The sequence below is a fragment of the Misgurnus anguillicaudatus genome, chromosome 17 (genome assembly GCF_027580225.2).
Source record: "Misgurnus anguillicaudatus chromosome 17, ASM2758022v2, whole genome shotgun sequence".
In the NCBI taxonomy this organism is placed as follows: domain Eukaryota; kingdom Metazoa; phylum Chordata; class Actinopteri; order Cypriniformes; family Cobitidae; genus Misgurnus; species Misgurnus anguillicaudatus.
In genome coordinates this window covers 38,672,750-38,692,673 of record NC_073353.2, presented here as the reverse complement: position 1 = coordinate 38,692,673, position 19,924 = coordinate 38,672,750, and the positions used below count along the sequence as shown (strand labels likewise).

Here is a 19,924-nt window from a genome sequence, read left to right as displayed (position 1 = left end):
TTTGATGGTCGCACTGCTACTGTGGTTACGTCGCGGACGACGACGCAAAAGTATACATGAAAACCGACGCGGCTACGCCGTAGGACATACACAGAACTATAACGAGCCCTTAAGGTGTCCTGGGTCAACCTGTTTCAATAAAATCTGGTTTCAAAAGCTGATTATAGCTGGACCTCTCAACAGATCTCATTTAGGACTGTGACAAACATTTCTGACCTCTTCGTTTTATTCCTAATCATGCGGCACTGAAACAAATCTGCCTCGCTCTCATGATCATCTCTCTTGTCTAAGGCCTGTGAATGGCTCTTTGATGGCCAAATGTGAGGAAAATTGGCCATGCTTGAGCAAGCACTCCCACTCAGCACATTCACTGCCATGTCATTTCATATCACAACTCACAATGTCTCTCTTTGTGTGCCCTGTGATTAGTAGGAGAAACAAATAAACATGAAGGACAAACCCAGCAAGCTATGAGGAAAGAATGAGAAAAAAAGAGATCAGAAAACAAGAGGACACTAGGTGAAAGAATAAGAACAGAAGATGAGAGGAATACTTCTCAGTCATATTGCTAAATGTGGCCTTTGCTTTGAACTTCCCATCACAACACCTTCAACTCCAAAATTTGCAGAAACAACATCTCCCCTTCTGGTTCATGGGCTGTCGGTCTCTCCAAAGAGTGTTAAGAGTCAAAGGTCAACGTGTGTGGCTTGACACAATGATATAAAAGAACATCCCAAAACACTTCAGATGGAAACTCTGAAGTTAAACGTGGAGCTTTGTGACATCGTCCAAAGTTTTCAGACCTCACTGGCACACTGCAGCAAAAAAATGACATTTTAACCCCAATCATCCAATAGACCATGATGTAAGAGCCAAATCACACAACATAAACACAGCCACACCCATGAGATTTAAAATATTAAACTCTGGATGCCATCAACACTGAGGCAATACAGGGGAAATGTAAATGCTACGTGACTCAAACTTTCCAACCATGTCATCCTGAAAAATGTCCACAAGAGAAGGAGAAGAGTGGAAAACAAAACAGTTCTGTTTATCTCATTTGCTCACTTAAGGAAAATCTCTTTGACTCCTGTGGCTCCTACAATGAAAAAAAAAATGATTATGCGCCTTTGTGGATTTAACAAAATAAAATTAGTAAACTCTATTAAAAATATTGAATTCTTGTTTTTAACCAATTTTTTGTTATAAATAACATCAAAATGTGAGTAATTTGAGTAATTCTACGAAACTACTTACTTTTATCATGTATAATTCACTTAAATCTGTAAGAAGGAAATTAACTTATTTGAAACTACATGAATGATTGAGTAGACATGATGACTAACAAGGCAGTGGACTTGTAGTTCCTAGCATGCTTTGCATGGGACTGCATTTGGAGAGTAAAATATGAAATCAAACACTATTTAATGTGTTTTACCTAAAAAGAAATACTTGTTAGTTTTTAATTATCATTTATCTTAGAAGAGTTTCTGTTTCTTTGAGTTTTGTAGTTACCATCATTCAGACGACTGGTGCTTGTGTTTAGACTGTTATAGGTGACACAATGAAAATCATGATGCGTGTTCATTCACAATGGTGCAGTTTCCCAGACAGGGATTAGACTAGTCCTAGACTAAAATAAATGTAAGTGCTGCCCAAACTGAAAACAGCTTGCACTGACATATCTTAAAATAAATCATTGCCCTTTGTTTTGCCTCAAAATGCACACCAGTAATGATTTTAGTAAGGCATGTTTGTTAAAACTAGTTGTATTTCCTAATTAAACCAAGGCCTTTTCCTGGCTTAAAGTGACACTTCACCCATTTGCATTAAGCTTTTTATAGTTAGAACCCCAGTCATGTTTTTGAATCGTCGTGCATCATTTCCTCAGTTGCCACAGATTTCAGTGTTGCACTTCCTTCTTCATCATTTTGCATCATTGAAAGCAGGAAGTCCAATATCTTTGTTGAGGGGTGAGACTACAAACACCCCTTTTCTCGGTCAAATAGGCACCAAATTCAAAATGTGTGTTACATTTTGACTACAAATATGACTCACTTTAAATAAAGATTAATGTTTCTATGGGTGAAATGCTCCTTTAAGCTAATCTCTGTCCGGAAAAAACACCCGAATAACTGTGCCAATGCCAGTACAGAGATCAGTCTCTTCCTACTATATAATGTGGTATATAATAATATATATGTAAAGAAAATAGATAATTTTACATGATTAAATCAGGAAGATTTCATTAAAGAAGTAAGCCTTAAAGCTCCTATAACACACGCCGTTTATGCATTTCTGATGTTAATCTGGAGTACCTATTGAGTAGTATTACATCCTTTATATCTCAAAAGAGTCTTTAGTTTAAGCAGATTTATAAAAGAAAGATTAGCTTTACCGATTCTTTACGGAGCTACTATCGCTGAAGGAGCGAGTACGAGTAATGCAACACTATACAACACTTATAACTTATGATTCACTACATGTTCGTGCCATTTATATAATATGCACGCGCATATTTACAACATAAGACAGAAGCAGTGTTTCCTCTAGGATTTTTTTCAGCTGTGGCGGCAGGGGGCGCCCATGATGATTATAAATGTACATTATTTTTTTTAAAGTAGAATATAGGCTACAGTAAACTAACATGTATTTTTTATCATTTTCATGCTGTCATTTACTTTTCCTCATATTTATAGCATATTGCTTTTCTATGTTTGATCTAAAATGTATTTTCTTAAAAAACGTTACATAGCTACGTAGTTCGGATATTTCATTGTAGTTTTAATGTAGTGTGCATTGCAAGTTGTGCTCGTGTTTAGCGTTACATAGCTGTTGCAAACTCACGCACAGTCCTGTTTGATAATCCGCACCGCTGTGATTGACCGAACATCCATCAGCAGCAATTTTATTTCACACCCGGTCAGTGGCGGATGCAGAACGTGACATATGGGTGGGCATGGATTAAGTCCGGGTGGGCCTCTTTTGAATAAGAAACTATAACAAGTCTATAAAATTCGTCAAAACTTCAGAACACTAATTTAAAAAACATACACACACACCCGAACTGCACGTCAAATTTTTGACATTATTGATACTTTAAATTGTAATGCAACGTGACATTTATTAAGCCTTTTTGGTAAAAAAAATATATTGGGCTCTCATAGCCTACAAAAAAGAACATGCACACAGTGACAGGAAATATAAATGAACCCAAAAAAAACGTATACTTTTTTAAATAACCTATTAAAGTGTTTAAATAAATACGGCTACTAAATGCTTAAAATGAAGCTTCTAACATCATATTCTCTTCATGCAAATCATGCAAATCACTAAAAATATATTTTCGTTCTCACATATTTAAGTTAACTTACTAAATAAAGAAAGAAAAAGGGAATTGCTAGAATAATGTTAGACTCTGGGGTTAAACGAAATGACAAATAAATAAACATTTAATATACTTTTTGATGAGCACAAGAGCAAGCCTACTCGTGAAGAGCGGAGCCGAGGAGCGCGCATATCAGACGTGAACGAAAGGAATATTGGATTTAATGCCTTCACTTAATTTCCTGACAGTTTCACTTGTTAGTGAGGATAGTAATGGCTAAGAAGATGACGCCGAATTACATACAACATAATCACCTAACTAAATCTGAGAGAATGCAAACACATTACAATATTTTTTCCTCCGCCCGACGGCCAAGGCGCATCATTTTTTTAGCCCGACAGGAATTTGCCATAGCCCGTAATGGACGTCGGGCAAGCGATTTTGCGAGGTTTGTTTTGTAGAAAGACTTTCTTTAAAGTGAATTTCGTTTTGTATAAATTGTATCTTAATATTAATCAATGTTTGATCAAACAATTGCCTCGATTTAATAAATAAGAAGCAAACCAAGAACGTCTGTGGTGTGGATTGAAGTGAACCCACTATATTTCCGCAGCCTACGTCTTTCTGCTTTAATGCATTTCTTAAATGAATGTCTCAATTACACAGTAGGCTTATAGGTTGTTATGATAGGCTATTTGTTGCTTAAAAGCAATAGGCTATATTGTATAAAGTGTAGCAATAAACGTGGCGTGACTTATAGTGCTGCTATATCGCTATATCAAACAACATCACTATGATCAGATGTTTTCTTTCTATTTTTTACCCCGCTGTCATATTTGTTGTGTGTTTATGTTATTGAGAGGAAAGCGCGCAGCACTTATTTATAACGTGTTGTTATTCAAAATACGTTTTCTACTTGCTTGCAAAAAAGTTCTCAAAGTGATCATGGCTGAAAGCTAGGAATATTTCATTATAACGCAACATTCAACTGCTTTAATAGTTTTTAAATAGTTATCAGGCTTACTTATAACTTTACTGTTTTTAACATAACATGCAATAGATAAATTACACCACATAAAGTAGTATACATGTCTAACTATACAGAGTAGTATTTTTTACATTTCTGATTGGGCGGGCCAGCTGTCAATCTCATAGCTCCGCGCCTGCACCCGGTCCGGACCATTTGACATAAAGACCCCGGGCCGGTCACACCGCAAATCGCGCAGTTGAATAGAAAACTTTAACGGTCTTCAGACAGATCTTAAACACAAAGCACGGGACCATTTAAAAACGAGTCAACTTTTGGTCTTGGATGTTAGACCCGCATTTTACTCTTGTCTATTGAGTCCCGACCTGCATCTACAACACAAATGACACGCGAATAGTCTATTATTACACCCGTTAGATCAAATCCCGCGGGTACCCCGACCCTGCTGTTTCGTCTGAAAACAGATAAAACAGTCTCACCGTCTGCCTCAAGTTTCTATTACCAACGTTCTTCTCTTCCACGGGAATAATGTAAGTTTCCTTACAAACAGACTCGACTATTAATGTCTTGCAGTCGCATAAGTAGTATTCAGTATTTAGCCTTTTGTTTTTGGACAAATATCATATCATTTAATGTGAAACTTTGTGAGTGTTGATCTAAAGCACAGAAGATTGATTGACAGCTGAGCGGTCAGCAGCGCGCTACTGCGCTTATAGCCTATATTCTGAATAACTAATGACCAGATAAGTTGATAATATGAGTACAGAGATTCCAAATGAATGTCCAAAAAACTCGTAATATGTTAAATCGAAAGTTTAATAATGTCTTTTCTCGCAGCCCTGCGCTGCGTCCGCGTTGAACATCAAATGCGTGATGACCTTGCACCTTAAATTACCCTAAATTTATAGTCATAAAGATAAAAGTAAAACAATATTCGAAACTTCAAATTATGTATTTTTATTTGTGTAAACTCACAATAAGGAGAAAACTTTGTGCTTACTTAAAATCATTAAAAACATGACGTGCTTTCTTCTGCTTTGGTCAGCGCGTCACAAAAAAAACAGAAACTCAAATACTTTTTTATTCGTTTTGTCAATTTAATTATTATTTAAGTGTAACATATTTCGTATAGGCTTATTTATTTTATTATTATTTCTCAAAACAGAGACGAAGCCTAATCATCCTCTGTTGATTTAAATCTATTTGTTCATTAAACTAAACCCATGGAAGAAATTATGATACTTTAGGAGATTTATTTATAAATGAGTTAACAACGCGAATCCAGAAAGGAATTTATTTCTAAGACAGCCAGTCTGGCAGGGCGGACATTTATGTAGCTTTTTTGCGAGCTGCCGCCGTGGGTTTTGTCTAGAAGGGATACAGCAAATGCCGAAAAGTTAATGATTAGATTTGGAGGTAGGATTATTAGGATGAAAACAGCGGCTCTGGCTAAATGAGATACAAATACATCCTACAATCGTGTGAAATGTTGTGTTTAGAGTTGGGTTTGGTTGAAGGATTAGATTAAAACAGTGGTCATCCAGCGAGATTTCGTTTGCTGTATCCCTTCTATCCACAACCGCAGGCGTGGCGGGGATGTTTTAGGCATGGCGGGCCGCCACGGTTGAATGTATATAGCGGAAACACTGAGAAGTCTTTCTTACTGCATGCAACTCGTGACCCGGTTGGGACTTTTCAATGAAATCCAGCGCATCAAACACACACACACAAAACTCCGCTGCTACCCCGGATAATAAACTATATCCATTGTTTCCATAAGGCTGACTTTCTTCTCCTTACGTCCAAAAACAGACTTCATCTTTCGTGTCATTGTTGAGTTTTGAAATGAAACTAAGCTGTGTCATGTGATGTGATGTTTTTAAGTTCTAGCGTCTCCCGCTGATTGACGGTGGGGGGGTATTCCGGGGGAAGTGCCCATATAAAGAAGTGATACGTATAGAAACCCCTGAAACGTCAGCTGGACTCATGATCGAAATAAACTTTCCGAAACTTGTACAAACCCTGGCGAAGTGCATAAAGCACAGAAATACTCTGTAACACGCCCAACTGCTTTTTTGACACTTTGCCTACATTTAGCATGAGGAAACAACTCTATAACTGTGTTAATAAGTCATAATGCATGAAATACCATTGAACCTCTTTAAAAAAACTTTATGTATTATACATAATAGGGATGGGACAATTACCGGTTTTACAACTAACCACGATAAAATGTCCTGACGGTTAGTATTATCGTTTAAAATGTAATTATCATTACAACCGTGTTTGATTACCGTGGTTTTGAAATCTTACGGTAAATCCTGTCCAGCCAGAAGTTTTTGACGCAGGCGTGCACATGAACCATAGTTTTTTGCAAGAAGGTATTTAAGCGATAATGTATTGTATTCATCCACGGTAAACTTATTAGACAGATTTATTTATTTTTTACCACAGAAATAATTTCAGGGACATGAAATTATGTTTTATTAACGTATAGTTCGGGAGGAGCACGTCAAATATACCACTTGAGTACTTCCAGCTGTCTATAATCAGTAATCAACAAATACTCTAGTACCACCAGCTGTCCACAATCAGTAATCACCATATCTACCCAATCAGCACAAAGGCAAGCCAAATATAAGTCACAGTTTAACTCTCCAAAGATCCTCTGCAGTCTTCAGAATCCCTCCACCACCCAGTCTCCTCTCACTCACCAGGTTATTTCCTAAACCGGGGGGGGGGATACTCTGCGTTCGGGCCCATTTCCGAGCTCAGAGCCCTCTCCCCGGAAAGCACGCCAAATACGTTTACTAATTTAATCTAACCAATTTATTTGTAAGTGTGAACTCTTGAAATATTAAATTGTGATTTTCAAAAATAAAACTTGTTCAAATGTTTTTAGTGTGGGTGTCAGTTCTTTTTGAACATTTCCATCTAATTTTAATAAAACCATGATAATATTGATAACCGTGATAACTTTCACTATAATCATGATATGAAATTTTCATTCCGTCCCATCCCTAATACATAATGGGGTGGTTTCCTTGACAGGGATTAGCTTAAGCCAGGACTAGGCCTTAGTTTAATTAGGAAATATAACTAGTTTGAACAAACATGCCTTTCTAAAAACATTACTTGTGTGCATTTTGAGGCAAAACAAATGACACTGATGTATTTTAAGATATGTCAGTGCAAGCTGTTTTCAGTTTGGGCAGCACTTACATTTATTTTAGTCTAGGACTAGTCTAATCCCTGTCCGGGAAACCGCCCCATTAAGTAATATAATAAGTAAAAATCACATATTTTTAAAGTGTAATTTTACTTAACTTAGTTAGAAACATTTGTGCAAAAACTTGTAAAATAAAAATTAAGTAAATTCTACTTAGTTTTAATTCAGTGTTTTGGCACATCAAAATGCAGATTTCTAGTCTCAGCTACAGGCGACAAATCCTGTCTAGTTTTAAAATGACTGGTCAGTGCACTATACCATCCCCCTTTAAATCTGTGCTCTATATTTGATCCATTTTAACCAAACTCTGCAGCCCCCCAATATTGCATCAGATTTGTTTTTGTGTAGCACAAACCTGGACATTTGGTATCTGAAACTTAAAAACTCAGCTTTCTTACCCGTCCCATCAATTTTGCATTTATGTAACATAAAATAACTTAATGGCCACAAAAATCATGGCATACAACTAAAGTACACAACGTCAGCGGCAACAGAAAGCCTCCTTACCAAAAACCTAGTAACAAATAAATAAAGTGTTTTGAAACTTATTAAAAAGGACTGAATTCCCTTGTTCTTAATCACAAACACAATTTTTGTAATCTTGACAAAACCTCACAAACACATAAAGGCAATTGGCTGAAAACTCTTTCACACTGGGAACCATCGAGCCATTCTTATTGATCAACCCTTCCTTTCATCCGCTAATACAGTTCATTAGTCTGACTATAAAAAAACATGAAAGAAATCATAGTGCAACACTAAGAAACAACGTGGCCCTTCAGAAACCTTTGAAAACTCAAAAACAACAAGCGTCCTCTGATGAGAGAGTAACAGTGAGGGCAGTGAGTTTAGTGGATAAGATGCAGCTGAAGTTCATTGAAGGAGGAACGCTCAATTCATTGGCATTATTCTTCTCAAGACATTCAAGCTCACTGGATCTACTTTATGTTCACAGTCTCTGGAGTCACACAAAGACACGGACGATGTATTAGACACACAAAACTCTCACACATTCCCATACTGTCAGCTGTGAAGGGCAAAATCAACTCCCTCCAAACATTTCTGAAGAACCCACAACACACAATGCTATTAAAAAAAGCCCTCGTGGTTTGAGGCAAAAGTCGACTAAAGAACAAAACCCTATGAACATAAATAAAACAAGATGTTGGTCATTATGAACATTTATGTTTTTCATCCAAAAATAAACATTTACTCATGATATTGGAAAACCCTACGGAAAACAAGTTTTTACAAAATCTTTTTTCCACCAACAATCGTTCACAGTGACCTCATCTGTCATGATCCAAAAAGAAACATAAAGCCACCCATGTAGATTGTGTTTATAACTTTAAGGTAATTAAATCTATGGTTTCAGCAGAAACATCATAAACATAAAACTGCTTTCGTGTAACAAACGTAACTTCCAGTAAACTTTCGTCTAATTTCGACTCTCTCTCGCTATACTTTTACGTCATCCGCTTGTCAGTTTTTGCTGCGCCGCATTAAGTCGAACAAGCCTTTTAGAGTAGTTTATTTCTGATAACAAGGAAATTAACAACAAGTAGATGACCTTAGTTCAAATCATAGCTAAAGTGTATTAAAAACTATACTGAGCTAACGTTACTGTGTAAAATGTGAACTATATAATCTATACAATCTTAACTAGATCAGCTGCCAAACCTCCCTTCACATAGCGGTAATCCATGATCATCGTCTCCCCTCATCTTTAGAAAACCAAAACATTTTTTTCCAAGAGGTATTTGTTCCAGAGTTCAGTTTAACTACCAGCCAGACCATTAAGCAAACAAGAGACCGGAAGTTAAGTTACGTCCAGATGCGTAACCACGACAACGCACGTGCATCCGATGAAACCATCTATGGTTAACTGTAAAATCAGAATAACCAAATGACATGACCGCGACTATTCATCAGATTCCTGAGGTCAAAATGTGAACAGGCCCATCTGGCCCGCAGCCCTTCTTAGTGTCCCAAAGCTCATAATTCAGTGGAGAGCTCTAAAACAGTGATAAACAGACGCAGCGCCTCTATGCCTGTAAGTGAGATCTCAGACAGGATGACATCACATTCTCTTCTCTAAAAATGTCCAAATATTTACCAAATGTATAGGATAAAGTACACACTTCACTGAGAGCAAACCAGCATTAAGTGTGTGATGGATGGACCCCAAAAGTGTCGCATGTTTGTGAGGAGAGGAAACTAATAGTGCACTTTGCATTACATACGAAATAAACTTCTTAGTTTGTAAAGGTAAATGCAGCAATGCAGATTTAGTAGAACTGAGTGTACATGATGAGAAAGCCATTTGCTCACTGCCAGCACATAATCCCAATGAGAAGGATCAATTTAGAGAGCTGTGCTCATAGATGACACAATGGAAAAGTCATTTTTCATTCCTCCGCTTTCAAACACAATCACTAGAAGACACTGATGTGTTATTGTCATTACTGCCAATCCAAAACCAATAGTTCATAAACTACAGTCTACTGTCCCAGAAACTCACTCTAGTGCTGCATTATAAAGTAAGTTAGTGCAGTCTGTTGTTGCTTTTCGCTCGAGTGTTTTGCTGCAGCTGCTCTGCAGCTCGTGAGGTAAATCTCTTTAATCCATAATCTCACTTCTCAAGAGCTGCTCGGTTACCTCAACTAATGCTAATAGCAAAAAAAAAAAAGGTTCAAAAACGCAGAAATGCAAAACCTTAGCTAGAAAAACAACTACAACAACAACAACAGATGGATGGATGTTTCTCACATCTAACGGTTAACGTTATGTCGCGCTACTGTCAACATCTCAGAACAAAAACACTCCTGTTGTAAAACTACAGCGTTTATCTGGAGTTTATCGGTTTAAGGTTTGGTTTTACATACCCATTTCTCAAACGTCCCAGCTTCTCTGTTGCAGTCGCATCAACTGTTGAGAGTTTAACGGGATAACGGGACGCTCTGACCGGACTGTGTGCCACTCACTCACCCGGGAACTCTGACTGAGTGAGAGAGAGTGAAGTATCAGCACGGGCTGTGACGTCACCAGCGAGGATTACCCGCCTCCGACAAACTCTCCTCAGCAAATAAAATAACAAAACCACAAAAAATATATATATTTAAATGTATTTCAAAATATACAAAAAATGGCCAACGTATATATTTGCTGAATATGTTTACAAAAAAACATTTTTCACAGATATATTTATTGTATATTTTGAAATATTTTTTATAAATAAATACATTTTAAAGCATTAAAAAATATATTTAGCCATCCATATATTTCAATCCAAGAAAATATATTCTTGTCACATTGGAAGAAAAACTTTGTTTATCTTACGAACCTGCAAACATTACAGGTTTGAAAATGTTAAAATTAAATGTATTTTCAATTTCAAAAATATACTTTATAAAATTAACTTGTATTTAGCATATGTTTAAAATATTATTGGCAAAGAATACACCTTTTGCCATATGGATTGTAAAATTAGAAATGTATTTGCTTGTCCTTAAAATACATTGATATAGGGAGGTAAATTTAAAGATGCAGTGTGTAATTTTTAGAAGGATCTCTTGACAGAAATGCAAGATATTTTACAAAACTAAATTATCAGAGCTGTATATAGACCTTTCATAAAGAACCGTTATGTTTTATTGCCTTAGAATGAGACATTTTTATCTATATACACCGAGGGTCCCCTTACATGGAAGCCGCCATTTTGTGCAGTGTTACTACAGAAGCTCTTAACAGACAAACTTTTTTACTAAGTTGTCTCCAACGATGACATGTTTGTTCGGTGGTGGCTACCGTAGCTTCTCCATGTGTTTCAAAAGTAAGACGTGAGCAGTGGACAGAGCCGTTGGTTGCAATTCACAACCTCACCACTAGATGCCGCTAAAATTTACACACTGCACCTTTAAATATATTTCCAAATTCAAAAATATATTTAATTGAGCATTACTATCTACAAAATGTATTTAGCATATATTTAAACATATTTTTGGCCAGAGAAATTTATTTTTTTTGATGTATGGAAATTATTATTATTATTATTATTTGTGTATAAAATGTTTTTAAGCCTGAAAGATTTTGCTTCTGACTCCTTTTTATTTAATCCTTATTTAATTTTTTATTAATCAAAATCTATTTATTTTATTAATTCTACTGCAAGTGTTTTACTTATAATAACAAGATTGAGTCGTTTGTGCCTTTGTTGTTGATGAGAATCAAAACACTTAAACGGCCTGCAGTGAAGTATCTCCTATCAAATACGAACTTTGAGTAGGACATATCCATGGGCTTCTCCTTTTTTGGAAAAAAAAACATTCCATGGCTGTGTCCGAAACTGCCTACTTATACTATATAGTAGGTGAAAAGCAGTATAGTATGTCTGAATTCATATTATTACAAAAACAGTAGGCAAAAAGTACCTGGATCACCTACTACTTCCGGCAAGATCCCAAAGTGTTTATTCGATGGACCCTGCTATCCAGTGATCCACGGTGAGAAGAATTATCCAATTAAAAAGAAGCAAGAGAGTCGTTGTTTTATTAAAAAATGTCCAAAAATGGTAATGTCCAAAAGTGGAAAGTATCGCAAATAACCACAAGGGTCAGCTGTTTAATATGTATTTGCATTTGAATAGAGCTCCATTACTGCTTTTGGACATTTTGAATAAAACAACGCGAGATAACTCCTCTCCCGGTGGATCACGGTATAGTAAAGGGTCCATCAAATGAACACTTTGGGATCTTGACGGAAGTAGTAGATCATCTGGGTATTTTTCTCCTACTGTTTTTGGAATACCATGAATTCGGACATACTACACGCCTCACCTATTTCACTTACTATATAGTATGGAAGTAGGCGTTTTGGATGCAGCCATCGTTTTGTCCAACAATTCTATACGTTGGCGTGCACAAGGAATGTGATTGGTTGAGCCTGGTCGAGTTCGAAAAAAACAAAATGGTGGCCAAGAAAGCGTCTGGAGCACAAATTTATTGTAAATAAAGTTTTATTTTCACTTTTTCACCTTTTAATTGCATTCTAGTGAGAAATTAGTGTTGTAGTTTTCAAATATGGGATTAGTTATCACAAAGACTCTCTCTGATTATATTTCAAACTGAATTCCATTACGCTGCCTATAAAGGCTGTCTGAAAGCATTACCCAGAGCTGCCTTCATGTCGCTAAAGTCATTGTCTCATGAGGCAGCGAGGCAACAAGTTAGATGCCTAAGCTTTCGGACGCAGCCATTGACACTCTTGACTTGTGCCTCGTGGATTTTTATTTCTGCATGCCATACCAGTAAATTGAGCCTGAGCGCAGAGATGTCACGTGACTAACCCTAACCCTGAAGCAGACATGATGTTCTTACATAATTAACAGTTTACATGTCAACAATTAGTCCAATTAATTGCTTAGGTAAACACATTTGTGAAGAGTTGTACACTAAGTAAACTTACTTGTTTCATTGTTTTTATTTTATTTTTAAAGCAATACATTACAAGAATAATATCACCGTTCAGATGCAGAATGTTTTCTCTTTGAGAGTGAAGTTGAGTTTAAATCTCATCGTTATTCATGGTACAAGCTCCAGGGCTTTTGATCCAGTGCTCATTGATCCAGTAAACTGGCATTCGGTATCCTAGGAGCCCAAAGTACCCGAATTACAAGCCTTTTCAGAAGATGCCAAATGGCTGTAACTGAATGGAAAATTTGAGAAAGAAACAAGTGAAAGCAGAATTGCTGGGAACATTTGTTCAAGCCAGGCTCAGGGTTTTTATTGGCCTACCTATGAAAAGTATTTATATTGTTCAGTGTTGTGAGTTGACAAATCATTTTTACCAAACGATTGGAAAACTAATATAATTTTAGAGTAAAAGTTCCCATATAATCCTTATGGTCATATGATGATAAATACAGAATCATTAGACTGTTAACATGATCATGGCTTCATATCCCCTATCCAACCAGTGTTGCCAGATTGGAAATGTCCAAGGATCGAACCAGAAGCTCAGAATGATGGTGTTTGGTAGAAAATTATTATACACAAGTAAAATGTGCAGAATACAGCTTGTTTATCTATCTAAACAAATGACCTTTAATAGCCTGCAGATTTCTCCAAGACAAATAGCAAGGTGTACTTTAGTGGGAGGGTCAAAACAACTGACTAGAAACTACAGACTAGTAACGTTAACTCTTCAGAGAAAAAGAGAGAGTCATTCTCCACGATTATTTACCAAGAAAACGTAGGGCCCTATCATACACCTGACGCAATGCAGCGCAAAGTGAGACGTAAGTTTTTGGCTAGTTTCAGCCTGGCGCAGTTTTCATTTTCACATTCAGCTGTTAGCAAATATAGGACTAGGCAATTACAAACTCTGCCATTTCAATTGGTGATCCGCGCAAATGGCTTTTAAAGGGAATGGAAGATTGCACGTTACACCCAAAACACACCTATTACTCATTACGGGAATAGGAACAACTCTTTTAGACTGTGTGCCAGGCGCATAGACCATTTTTTCCATCGTTAAACTAGCAGAAGTGGATTTTGGACAAACCGCTTTAGACTGTGCGCTGTGAGCACAAATATGTGATACAAATATAATCACATGATATTTTTCATATATTTGGCAACACGGCATCCAACCATCAACATGCAGGCACTTAACTCTAAAAAATTATTTTGCTTTCAAATATTTAAAAACATATTAACATCAGATTTTCCTCAATGATTTTTCTCTCTGTTGTTATATTGTCCACAAGGGCCTGAACCTTCCGATCCCCAGCTGAAGCTCTTCAATTCACTGAGCCTTTAGGAATTTTCAACAATCCCTGTTTATAAAAGGATCATCAAATTTCATTGAGTTGGATTCAATCCTGTAGAACAACAAGCTTTAAAATGAAACTTTGAATGGAAATACAGGTAAGAAGTTTTACTGATCGGAACAAACTTCAGATCCAAACTACTTGTTAGGCACCAGTTGTGCAGAGCAGTGTGAGGAAAAATCCTTGGAGAGTCTGAACGACGTGACTGGAATGATGACATCACTTTAACACATCACCATGGAGATATGGAAAGTTTGTCTTTCTTCTCCCTTTAGAAAGGATTTTCTAAATCTCACATAAAGCGACTCGTCCTGTCTGCCTTTCAACAAACATTTGATATTCATATGAAGTCTGTTGTGTATAATTAGGAAACTTTGAGAGGATTTAAAGGAAAGTTTGTGAGGATAAACTTTAGTGGGTGTGGCATCAGGTCAAGGGACTATTGGGAAATGGTGCGTGTTGTCCTTGATGGTGAGAGAGTGATGAATGGGTTTGGTCCACAGGTAAGTGATGAATTCCTCATAGAAAGAGAAAATCGCTGTTTTCTTCTCTACAGTATAAAGCATCTTCTCTTACAGATCATCATCACTATAGAAACACAGTTGAGAGTAAATGCAGCGCGGCTCATGTGTGTCTGTCAGCGTGACCTTCAGCTGATTTATATTCATTTAACCTTTAGATGGGAAACAGATTTGAACACCATCTCCATAGCTGTTCTCTGCTTAAAAACAATATTACTCTAATGTCTCAGAAATCTAAAAGAAACTTAAATCTATGAAAAGCTGTACTGTACAGTTAAGTTTGACAAGTTCTAGCTTAAAGTAACATCGTTACTTTAAGTTCATGGTTATCTGATGTCTCATACTGACTGTCTTATAAACCCAAGTTTGTTTCCAGGCTGGCAGAATAAAAAACTTTGTGTTCTTACTCACAGAAAGCAGCCAATCAGATTCAGTCTGAGGCTCAGATGACAGTCAATGGCAGAAATGATTGGATCAATGTTCTTTTAGTCTCCTCCCTTTAGTAGGCCCTATCTGTCTTATACTGATGCTTGATATTGTACAGAAACTCAGATGGGTGAAAGGTGATGATGACCCATACGGCATTTCTCTGCCCAGAAATATATTTTTAATGGCCAAAAAATATTACAGTGAAAATATATTAATTTAATAATTTTTTTTGTATATTTTGAAATATATTTATATTTTTGCCATGAGATATCTCAATAGATGAAGAGTGTTTATTGACCTGAACACACTGTGTGTTAAAGCTGCATACAGATGAGACTGAGAGAGGAACAAAACAAAATTCCAAACATTTCCCACCCGGAGCATTGTTGATGACATCTACAGACTCACAAAGTGAAACCTTACTGAGAGAGAGAGAGAGAGAGAGAGAGAGAGAGAGAGAGAGAGAGAGAGAGAGAGAGAGAGAGAGAGAGAGAGAGAGAGAGAGAGAGAGAGAGAGAAAATAACAAACTCAGAGCCTCTACTCTTGAAAAAAAGAAAAGAATCATATTTGTTTTGTTTTTTTAAAGAACTTTATTGGCATAATTGTGTCACAACATTGCCAAAGCATATGCATGGAACAAGAAGCATACAATTGCACAACAGTAACAAGCATTAAGATGGAATTAAGGTGCTGGGTGATGAATGAAGTACTACTGCAAATATAATAGAGTCAAAGGATATTTACAATATATAATAGACTTTGAAATATAAACATTTGAAGTATACAAATTTATCTGATGTATCTCTCTTTTAACATCAGACTGAATCAGGGATCTTGAAATAAACTTTTAGAATAAGAAAATATATCAGCCATACTTTAATTAAAAAACAAAAATAAATAAAAAATACTTTAATGACCAATGTTTAGATGTTTCAATGTGTATCAGTAAATAAAGATAAACAAAAGAAAAATAAAATGACCTGTTTTAGCTACGCAACTTTACCAAAACACTCAATTCTGCTGCCATCCAGTGGTAAACATTGATCATTACACACTGGACATGTTCATAAAACCGAATTAGTTTTGTACTTTTGTTTTAGGACACAGAGATTTTAAAACATTTCAGGTTTAACCTCCATCATCTCTTTAGTCTCACCAACATGAATAAACCTCGTATTTTCTCATACAGTTATGAAGACTAAAAGAACACAGATGACCAGCAGGTGTCAGTGTGGTGCTCTGTGAATAATGTGCTATAAACTGAGCACTTTTAAATAACATTCATGCAATTTATCACCTTGCCAACACCTGAACATTACAGCTACAACACTCCCACATTCATTCTTGCTCATCAGCTTTAATGTCAAATACTAAAAATAAAAGTGTGAGACAGCTGAGGTGAGCAGTGCTGTGTTTTAATTCATCATATAAAAAGATCAAGGGATTCTCATTACTGCTGAGTTTCACTCTGACACTTCTTTTAAAAAATATAATGATTTTAAACATGAAACATCAATCATTGGCCAGCCCTGTTATCTAGAAATCATGATCAGGCTTTTCTTTGGACTTGATGAACAGTGTTTCTTTAATGATACAGTCATTTCTAAAGAAAAAATCCATCCACAAATCCTCAAATTTGTAGTTTCTTCCTGATAGATATCTGTGTTTGGATATAAAGACTGCACTTATATTGTCTTGTTGTCTTTTTAAACTCAAATAAAGGGATGCACTTGAAATTCTGTTTTCGTATGTTTTCCATCTATCTAAACAGAACTAAATGAATGGATTTGAGATGTATTTGAGTTGTGTGGGTGTCTCTGAGGTTTAGTTGGTTGAATGAAGATGTGATCTATAGAGAGGCTCTTACCTCATATTACACTTAAGTCGAGCAATGTTTGTCTGACAGTCTCTTCTTAAACCCAATGTGACAGCGCACCTCTGTATGCAATGAAATATGAATCTGTTGAGATCTCCATTAGTCTGTCTGTTCATACAAGAGAAAGATCAACAACATGACTGTATATCACTGACATCTGTACTAACATTCACAGGAGAATATAAACAGCACTGTCCTTTCAGAAGTCTGCAGTGTCAAGACATCAATACAGATTCTTCATGGGATCATTTCACACATTTGATTATATCTTCAACTCCATTAAAGTTTATTTCTGTGCTTTTATCCTCATTTTATCACCCATTGACCTCTTAGATTAAAGTAAGTGTAGAGCTTCAGTGTTTATTCTCTGAGTATGTTCACCGTTGAACAAAATGAGCAGCTTTATAGATGTAGTTCTCATCAGAAGAGGGTCACGCAACACGGCAGTATCCCTGTGACGTTACCATGGTAACACTACAGACTGATGATGGTCTATAAATGGTCCGGTGATGCAGACCTGTGAAAGATGGAGAATAATGAAGAATCAAGAAACACTGCACAATCAGGTGAACAGAAATATACTGCATTATGGATACCACAAATATAAATAATATTCAATTATATGTATAGTGCAATTCACAATTGTTTAATTGTCCAAAGCAGCTTTACATTAATAAAAAAAACACAAAAAATAAGAAGACAACAAAAGTAGCAGAGTAATGAATAATGTAATGCATAGAAAAGAGTTCAAAGTTAAGCCAAAGTCAGCTGACTCCCTTGGCATTGAAAAAACTCCTAGGATAAAAAAACCCTTGATAGAAAGCCAAACACAGCAGACCCTATAGAAGATAGACTACTACATTAAATATTATACAATTTTATGGGATTTTAATTTTTTTAATTTTAAGGAAGCGGTCGGTTCACATGTAATGCAAGTGTCATACAATATAGTGGATGAAGATAAAGCTGCAATTGTCTTAAAAGAACCTCAAAAACCTCCACTTCAATTTCAGTTTTTATTTCTGTTTGTGTAGATGAATTCAGATCACCAGCAGTGTACTGAGTTTCAGCAGTGTATACAGTAACAGAGCTCAAAGTATGACACGTGTGATCTCTACAATAACTTAAATGAATTTTTAGTTGTTTAAATAATTTAAGTTTGCATGTACATCTTGCACTGAAAGCCCTAATGCTGTTTGTACTCAAAAAGTCAAGCAATCATGACTTAAATTTAGCATTTTGGATCCATAACTTAACTATCTTAGTTAATTTAACTTATTAACTTACAAAAAATCATAAACTAAACAATTCAAGTGCAATTAATTTAAAATGATCAGTACAAAATGCTGTGAGGAATACCCATAAGCCCTTGCACCTGAAAATTTTGAATGATTTATCTTTGGTCCAAGAATAACAACATATAAACCAGTTGATAATAACATTTCTTAGAGTTTTACACTTTTTGTAACATTATTGATGTTTTTTGTGAAGTCACCGTTCAGGTGATCAGTGTTTCTTTTAGTATGCATGCACCACATTTAACTCATTGTATTTCTCTCCACTAAAATGAAGATACACGTGAACAGTGCAGTTTGTTGTGTGCTTCTGTGGAGAATTAAGTTCATTCATTGATTGACATCGAGTCAGTTCTGAATATCTTTCATTACACGTTGTTATATAAAGTTAAATGGCAATTTAAGTTCAGTCTTTATGAAATTAATTGTTTAAGTGCACAGTACAAACTCCAAGTGTGGTGAACTTAACAATTTAAGTTCAGTCTATGTGGCCACCAAATATATAAGTTTTTGGGAGACCCATTACTTAATTTAATTGAGGGAACGAGTTTACTCAAATCAATTGAGTTCAGTCAACTTATTAGGTTTATCAGTGTGTGATGTCAAAAATGCTGATTGCCTGATTCATTATAAACTGATTCATTATAAACTCAAAACACCGTATCTACCATTACATTTATTTTGTACATAAAGCATGTAAATAAAACCATTTCTTATTTTTATTAGAGCTGAAAAGCTTTCTGTGTTTGTATAGTAAGTGAAAAATGAGCTATATTTTATTCCAGTCAAAATCACTTCACATTATAATGATGGATTCTGTACTCATATCCCTCCCACCCCACTTTCTCATCAACATCCAATTAAACACAGAAATCACATGAGATGAAGTCGCTTTCATCTTGGATTATACAAAAATAGGCATTAGCACACAGTTATAAACCATTTTGTTGAATTTTTTGCAAAGATTAATTATACAGTGTTGCTATGTTCATATGAAACTAATTTCAGTATTAATTTACATTGAAAGGATGTAGCAGATAAATCTCACATCTCATTACATTCACTGTGGGAATCCTGTGAAGTCATTACTGTCAGCAATGACACTAACAGATCATTTATATATCAAAAACAATACTCCATCATCATAACTAGAATTACACGCTGGACTGAGATTATAATTCAATTCTGTAATAACTCGTCACTTATTTATCAGCTATTCATGTTGATGATCATATAATACACATTTAAGACAAAAGAGTTCAATAAAGGACTTATTATATATTATTAATAATAAGTCCTTAAATAAACAAACAACTAAAGCAAAAGTTGAAATTCTAGCATTATTTATTTACTCGCCCTATAGTGCTGTTTCATGACATTTGCACTTATTAATGTTTTGTTGAAAATTATTGGAAAACTAGGAAA

At 35.8% G+C, this 19,924-nt stretch overlaps 1 protein-coding gene across 1 annotated transcript in view; it reads right to left on the bottom strand.

Moving 5' to 3' along the window:
• gpm6bb (glycoprotein M6Bb) overlaps positions 1 to 10,591 on the bottom strand; it is a 35,860-nt gene extending 25,269 nt beyond the window's left edge. Inside the window, exon 1 of the mRNA XM_055216293.2 lies at positions 10,434 to 10,591. Coding sequence (XP_055072268.1) covers positions 10,434 to 10,437 — 4 coding nt within the window. The 5' untranslated portion in view covers positions 10,438 to 10,591. The remainder of the gene's footprint in view (positions 1 to 10,433) is intronic.
• Positions 10,592 to 19,924: the final 9,333 nt, after the last annotated feature.